Genomic DNA, 8,108 nt, shown 5'->3' with positions numbered 1-8,108 from the left:
CCCACCGCACCGGGGCTGCGGCTTTTCCCTGCCGCGGTCACGCGGCGCCGGGGCTGGAAGCGCCGGGCCCGCCCTGCGCTGCCCCCGGGCCGCCCCCTGCCCGTTACACAACACCGCCCCCGCGCACCGGGACGGGCCGCGTGCCGCCGCCGCCGCACACGGCCGCACCGCGTGTCCCGCCGCGACCCCGCGCGCTCCCCCCCCGCCCCCGCGCCGCCGACCCCGGCCACCCTCCCTCTCCCCCCCGCGCTCCACCGCGGCGGGGGCGGAGCCGCAAGAGCCGCGGGGGCGGGCCCTCCCGGCGCCGCAGCGGCGGCGCGGCCCCACGTGTCCCCGGCGCGCCCCCGCCGCCGCCGCCGCCCCGAATGTAGGTCACCAAAACAGCGCCCGCCCGCGCGCCTCACGTGTCCGCGCCGCGCGCTGCCCCGCGCCGCCGCCCCGCCGCTATTATGCAATGCGCGCGTCACCGCCCCGCGCGGCCAATGAGCGGGCGCGCCGCGCGGAACGTAAACACAGCGCGCACATGGCTCGCCCGGCGGGTCCATGTGAGGCGGAGCGGGGCCGTCCCGGCCGCCAGCGGGGCCGGGGCCGGGCAGCGCCGCCGCCCGCCGCGCTCCCCCCGCCCCGCCGCGCCCCGCACCGACCCCGCCCGCGCCCCCGCGCCCGCCCGGCCCTGCACGACCACCCCGAGCAGCCCGCCCGGCTTCCCCCGCCGCGGCCGCCCCCCGCTTACCCGCGCTGACTTCCATGGCGGCCACCTCCCGCAGGGGCACGGGCGGCGCCGCGCTGGGTTCGGCCGGACACGGCTCGGCTCCGGTCGGCGCGGCGCAGCTCCGTTCGGTCGCTGTCCTCCCGGCTCCGTGTCCCCGCTGCCGCAGCCCTACATGCAGCCGGAGGGAGGGAGAGCGGGAGGCGGCCGCGCTGTCGCCTGTCAGAGCGGCGGGTGCGCGTCCCCGCCGCGGCGCCCTCCCCTTTACAACAAAAGCGCTCTCGGGGAGCCGCGCAGAGCGAGTGCGGCACCGCCGCCCGCCCCGCCCCGGCCCCGCCCCGGCCCGGCGGCCGCCCCGCCCCGCCCCCGGCCGCCCCCCTCACCCAGTGACACACTTTCCGCGCCGGCGGCAGCGCTCACGTGCGGCGGGAGCGTGCGGAGTGCGGGGCACTGCGGCGGCGGCGGGAGCGCACCGGGCGGGGGTGTCCCCCCCTCCCCCGGCCGAGCGGTGCGGCGGGGAGCCCCGCTGGAGTCACCGCCACCGCCGCCGCCGCAATCGGCGCTCCGCTCGCCCACCGCGGAGCACGGCGGTGTGTGTCAGCCGCTCCGCCGCCGAGCACTGGCAGGAAATGCCAGCGCTCTGAGTGCCGCAGCTGGCGAGCTGCTCGCTCCCATCCCGACACGAGCGTGTGACAGCTCCCAGTTCCAACTGTCAGCGCTCTGTCCCTTGTCAGCCGTGTGTTGTCCCTTTGCCGGGGAAAAGGAAAATCCGGGAGAGACCCCCTTCGTCAGCGCACACAGAGCGCTGCAGACACGGTCTCTCGCTATGCAGCCATAGGGAGAGGCCATCACGCTATTGCTCCCAATCTCAGTCTCTCCTATTTACAGCCAGGACATGATTTTTTCACTCCCAGAGTGATTACAGCCTCTAATATCTTCTACCATGCAGTGATGTCTCTAGGCACAGGTCCGCAGCAACGGGAGAGGGATGCGCCCCCAGAGGACCTAAGCAGGGGTGTCCCTGCTGGGGTCCCCACCTCCCACTCCCAGAAGAGAACCCGCAAAGAAAATGCACCACAACAATAAAGGGAACGTGGAGTGGGGGAAGGCTCTCCATTAAGGGAATGCAGAGCTCAAAATGAAGCTCTGTCCCTCCTTGACCCCTGGGAGGCAGATGCAGATGTGTGGCTTCATGGAGCATATTGACCTCCAGACTGAGAAGGAGGCAGTGGGGTTAAGTGAGGTTAACAAGCAGAGGTTAAATGCAGCTAAATGTAGTTTGTTACCTCCTAATTTGGGTGAGTTTCCTTTCCTCTCAAATAAGGTAAACAGGTCAGTTTGGGTGAGCTTTCTCTCTTTCGAATAAGGTAAGCAGGTGAGTTTTCCCATTTTTCTGCCTGTGGCCCAGTGGTTGGGAGGCATACAGCTTTCTTCTTGGTCCACAGGCAGTGTCCACCACTATCTCCAGACCCTCTATCACCCAACCCCAATTTCCTACAGCAAAAGCTTTTTGTCCTCCTCATGTTCCCAGTTTTCCTCCTAGTACCAACTCCAAACTACATTTCCTAAGCCCTACCACGTCCCTCTGACTCTTATACAGTCCCTGCCCACTCGGCTGGATACTGAGCAGTGCTGTCTGCCCTGGCATGGCCAGGTATGGGGCACAGTGTCCCACCCTCCCTTCCCATGCTCAGGGCACCTGCCTGGGTTTCAGCCTCGCTCCTCTGCCTGCCTTCTGGTCTTTTGTGGACAGTGCACAAATAATGTGTTTGATATTAGCCTATTGGGACATGTCAAACTCCTCAACAAATTAAATTGGCCTACAAACTGAAAGGAAAAGATAGTGAATTAATCAAATGCTCTTAGGAAACTTAGTTGAACAAGAGCAAAAGCAGAGCAAGTCCTCTCTGTGCATTCTCTGTCTCTGGGATTTTTAATGTTATTTTTGGATTTTAGCAAAGCAGATGTTTTAGTAATATTTATTAACCAGTAGGGCACCAACCCTAGATATTCACTGAGTCTGCTAAAAGATGAACTACAGAAGGCAAGCTCTTGCTGTTGGATAAAGCAGGAGACTTTGCAGGTGGTGATGGAAGCACTCAGAGATGAGTATGGAAGCACTGGCACTTAGACCAAAGGTGCACCTGGCCCACAGGCAGGCTGTGGTGCTCAAGGGAAGCTCCAGGTTTTTCGAGTGCATGGACTCCATTCCTGAGAGGGGCCAATAAAGGGAAGGACTGCTCGTTCACTTCCTTTGTGGGCAGAGATAAATGCTGTTGCTCCTGACTGGCAGGACAAAATGGGAAAGGCAATGTACGCAGGTTTGTAGGATGCTATAGGGAGAGGCCACCCTGCTATTGCTCCCAATCTCAGTCTCTCCTGTTTACTATCAGGACATGATTTTGTCACTCCCAGATTGATTTCAGCCTCTAGTATCTTCTACCATCTGTTTCTGAGACTCTTGAGGATCATTATAGCAGTTTCAGCCTCCTCTTGCCTCTGGTAATGCACTTTGCAGCCCTGGAGCCAACCCCCACCCATCTTCAAGAATGCATTTATTTTGCTTCTCTCTCCTATCTCAGATCAGCCCATTCCTTAGTGACCTTGGAATGCTCTGTGTGCTCCCACACTACATTCTTTCTGCTTCCTTCCCTGAGGTGGATCCACACACACACACATGGTTTGCAAGAGCCAAGCGCTTTCTCTTAGGGACAGAGTATGGCAAAAGGCAATCAATGGGCCCACCACCCAGCCTTGCACTCAGGATCCTTGTCCCCATCAGAGGACACCAAAAGGTGTGTTTCCTTAGAAGGTCCAGCAGGTAGAGCTGGCTGTGGATAGCCACAGGATGGTGCAAGCACTGTAACTCCTGTCCTGGAGTTCCTAATGGAGGAGGTCTCAGAAATGGCCCTGTCCACTCCTACGCTGTAGGTCTGCTGGTCAGCACTAAGCTATGGACTGCCACAGTAGTCCATGAGAGGCACTTCATTGTTTGGAGGAGAAAACTGTCTTAGAGAGCATTAAGTTTTTTATTCTGCCCTGTAACCTTGAAGAAGACTCCACTCTGCCAGTGCAGTGTGAGGGTCAAATTCTTCTTGGAGCCTCTTTCCACCTATCTCCTCCAAACCCACACAAACAAACAACTGGCAACGTGTGGCTCTGGGTGCTGGCCAAGTCAGGGTACCTGAGCTTCTTCTTGAGGGGCTGCTCTTTGACTGTAGCTTGGCTGCTAAAGCCCGGGGGGGGGGGCCTGCTGAGCTGCAATATTCCCTTAAAGATGTAATTCTCAGTGGATATTCCCTGATCCCCAAGAGGGACTGTGATTCTCTCCATGTTGTTCAGCTTTCCAAGAAGGGCAAAACAAATCCTTTTTATTATGGAGAGGCAGTGTGCTTCTGGCATTCACAGTGGCATGGCACTTCTCCAACCCAAAGGTCGGGCAGGCACTAGAATTATCCATGGAAGAGCAATTGTGAATCCATGGGTTTGGTAAGTCCTTAGACTCCTGCAGCATCTGTTTAATGAGGCTGCCGCTCTCTGCAGAAGACTCGTGGTTCTGGGAAGAGATTGAAGTGAGGCATTGAAACAAGAGGAAAAAAAGCACAGAAGATGGGACAGAAAGCTTCTTCAAACCTCTTCCCACCCCTGGGAAGGAACACAAATATTTCTCCCTCTTTCCTTCCAGCCCACACACGTGGAGTAGGTCAAACTGCATGTTTAAATTTCAGAGGTTGCAGAGTGGCTTCCATCTGTGCTACAAACTCTTCTACTTCCGGGTGGGAGATGGCACGACGGTGTTGCACCAACTAATGCTGACTTAAATGTTAAGTGCAGCTGATAGTCGGACGGTGGGACAGGATGCACTTCGGCCACCTCACCAGAGGTATGTAGAGGCTGATGACTCTTTTTCCTCAGGCCTGAAATGCTGGTGGTTACTCAGGTTGGAGCAGAATGCCTGTACCTTTCTGTCCCCGTGCAGAGGCCCTCCTAATCCTGGTAAACATCCACACACCAGCCAGGAATGCAGGAGTTTCCATCAGCAGGCAAATGTCTGCTTTTGGATGAGTTGAATTTCTCATTTTACAATAATATTAGCTTGATACCCGATAGACTTTGCAAAGAGAAAAACATTGTTTACTTGAAGAGTGCCAAGAAGCAGCATTTTTTCATGCCTCAACAGCTCCTGATGTTTTCTATTTCTTTTTAACTTATTACCTCAGGAAAAAAATTCCTAACCTCTTATTTGTCTTTTTGACTGATGCTCAGAACAGCTCTGACATTTGCCCAGATCTACAGTAAGTCCAAATTCTCTTTCCTGGTCATTTACAGCTTATAATGGTTATAACAGAAGTTATTTTTTTCCTCTCGTATAAAACTCTTTATCACTCTTTTTCTATATGGTCAGTCAGTCTGTTTGAAAAGACACTTTTGAAACCCTCAGTAATCTGTCTGTCCTGAATAGTTTGTGCTCCACAATTGCAGGTGGAACTTGTTCATACAAGTACACTTCTCTTAGGTGAGGCAACTGATAGCAAACCTATCCTTGCCTTTCCAGTTTCTTTAAAGCAAAGATTCACTTACTATCTTCAGTAACTATCTTTAATATTGCCCTCTAAAAGTCTTTATAAAGATAGCTATAACTGTGACTTCTTTTATACATTAAATGATATAAATAGCCATAACTCATCTAACTAATCTTAGCCTCTGGAAGCCAGTGGAAATTTTTCTATCGATTAGAGTCAGCTTGGGTCAAGCCCTACACAGTGTTTTCTGACCTCTTGCCCTACTTTTTCTCCATTTCTATTTCACATATATATCTAACTCTTTCAATTGTTGCGCTTTTTTCTCTCTGTTGAAGAGAAATCCTGATAAGGAGATCCCAGAGGTCTTTAGCTTGTCATCACAACCCTTCATAGCCTGAATGTGTGCAGAATGCTTTAGGAAGAAACAAAAGCTAAATATAGAATAATTTAAAGCCTACCCATTAAGGGCATGTCTACATGACACAAGTGCAATCAGCTTAGGTACAGGGAGTGGTGGAGTCACGGAGCTAAGTATAACCAAAACAGAGGATGTGGCTCACAAGCCATCTCCTTGCACTCACATCCTGTCTCTCGGTATCAAAGCCTTAGAGGAAGATATAAAAGCTCATAATAGACAGTTATATACTAACTTGCCCATAGGGTAACTCTCTTCCTGATTAAGCTCTTCAGCAGTCAGTTTATGGCCTGAAGCACATAAGACTGCCACTTTTTTCTCTTATCTAGTGTTACTGCAAGTGTGCTTTTTATTCACATATATGGGTAATACAGTTGGTTGCCTAGGCTGGTCAAAATTATGGAAAATAACCTCATTCAGTAGTGACATATTACAACTAGCCTCAGCTGCCCCTGCAGATTTTTATGGAAGGTGATGACTTGGACCTTTAGTCCAGATAGACAAAGCATTAATTCTACATTAATTAAGCCTATCTTATATGACAGTAATATTACTGCCCACCTTTTCCTTTTTGTGCTGTAAGTTACTTAATCTGTCAGTATGTCCTCTATTTATCTTGAAATAAAATCATCAGCTAATAAAAAAAAGGTGAGAATGTATACTGCTTGATTGGGCCAAATGTGATTTTTATGGAGAAGCAGAATGGATAGTGCAAAGGATGTACAAAGAGATACCCTGTACTTTTGCTCAAACACTGAGAGTCATGTGACTCCGCTATGGGTGATTTCTGACACATTGTCCTGTCTTGGAGAAGGCATCAGCAGTGTTGTATTGAAGGCACAGTCAGCAGATAACTGCTGCCTTATGTTCTGACAGGTGCCAATCCCTTTTCGCCAACATCCCAACCACTCCAGAGAAAACTGCATTTCTCCCTCTGGTATCTTTTGTAATAAATATCCCTGTAAGACTGGATTTCTGGATTTTCCTCTGCCTTTTTCAAATTCTATCACAGTGTCCTGCAGAGCGCCTTATTTCAAAGCACCAATGCTCTCTAGGAAGTTAGCTAAGCTGCCAGCAATCATGTTGGCACTGTGTGACGTGGTGCAGGCCAGGACATCCCTGGTGTGGTGTCACTGCTGTCACCAGATCAAAACCATTGCTTCAGAAGTCATGTAGCTCAGACCAACCATTTCCCTTCTGAACCCTCCAGGCCACCAAAACATAAATCCAGCTTGCTTTTTCTCTTAATAAGCTATGTTAATTCTTGGGGGGAAAGAGTGTAACACAAACACAGAGCTCATCCTGAGCAGAGACACAAATGATGCCTTTTCCTTGTTTTGGGAAAACTCTGCAGGTTGTATGGAGGGGACATACAGTCAGAAATTACAGCCCCAGCTCTTGCAAGGTTTTGCATGTCACCCTTGCTTCTCTCCTCTGCAGCAGCACAAGCTTACTGCAATTACTGGTGTAATTTACAAGGAAAATTCCAGAGTAAACTCAGCTCAGTCATGAAGAAAGGCAAATACCACTTGCACCTGGGTCCTTAAAGCACAAGTTTGTAGAAAATGAATAGCTTTCATTACAGGCATTGGCCCAGAGAGTGAGAACTGCCTTTGCACATACAGGCAAAACAAAGGCAACTACAGTGAAATCTGAACGAATTCTCTGGGGGATAAACCAAAATGAATTTTGACACCAAGAATTATTATCTGTAACTAACCAAAGTATAGCTGGCAGTTCAAGGGTCAAGGCAGCTTCGGACTCTATACAGTGGGTTTTCCCCTATCATTGTCTCACCCTGGCTAACTTGGAGGCCCAAAGATGACTTAAGGCCTAATGCTTCAAGGTGCTGAGTTGAATCAAGAGATGACACACAGGACACTGTATTGCATCTTGTGCGCTGCTGGATTAGGCTCAGCTGGTCAAATTCTTGTTTTGAAAAGCTGGTTTCTGTGTTCTGCTAAGAGCCTGAACAGTTAAAGTTATTAACTGGCTTCAGAATAAAATGCATTAGGAATAAATATGCTTTAGGATAAACCTATTAAATGGATAAAAATGCCATTACCAGGGGTGAAATATGATTGTGTGACCTTTTAAATAAATAAGCCTGCTATGCACCAAATTATGTCAGATAATAAGCTTTATACATGATAAAGTCATGCACTAGGTCTCAGTCTTCAGGCATTCAATGAAATATCGCTAACCATAAAGGGCTCCTGAAATGTTACACTAAAGAAAATTGCTTCCAGCTATAAAAACTTAACGGTTAAAATAAATGGAGTTTCTCTCATAAAATCCTATGCAAGGCATTAGTAGCAAGAGTGAAAGCTTACTAGAAACAAACCTGAGGTATTTGAACTATTTTGCAAGTACACAATGCTTCTTAAAATAATTCAGATTCCAGATAAATCTGGAATAACTCTATTGAAAGCAGAAGGGTGTAATCCTGAAACACCAGTGT

The 8,108-nt window shown here is 50.8% G+C and overlaps 1 protein-coding gene across 1 annotated transcript in view; it reads right to left on the bottom strand.

Moving 5' to 3' along the window:
* The window catches only part of NR1D2 (nuclear receptor subfamily 1 group D member 2), a 23,583-nt gene extending 22,612 nt beyond the window's left edge, over positions 1 to 971 (bottom strand). Inside the window, exon 1 of the mRNA XM_027880972.1 lies at positions 734 to 971. Coding sequence (XP_027736773.1) covers positions 734 to 749 — 16 coding nt within the window. The 5' untranslated portion in view covers positions 750 to 971. The remainder of the gene's footprint in view (positions 1 to 733) is intronic.
* Between the last annotated feature and the right edge of the window lie 7,137 nt (positions 972 to 8,108).

This window comes from Empidonax traillii, unplaced genomic scaffold (assembly GCF_003031625.1).
Source record: "Empidonax traillii isolate 1590-97213 ecotype Southwest subspecies unplaced genomic scaffold, ASM303162v1 scaffold81:size2596050, whole genome shotgun sequence".
NCBI lineage: Eukaryota > Metazoa > Chordata > Aves > Passeriformes > Tyrannidae > Empidonax > Empidonax traillii.
The sequence above is the reverse complement of the archived record's forward strand: the minus strand, read 5'-3'. Positions and strand labels throughout refer to the sequence as shown.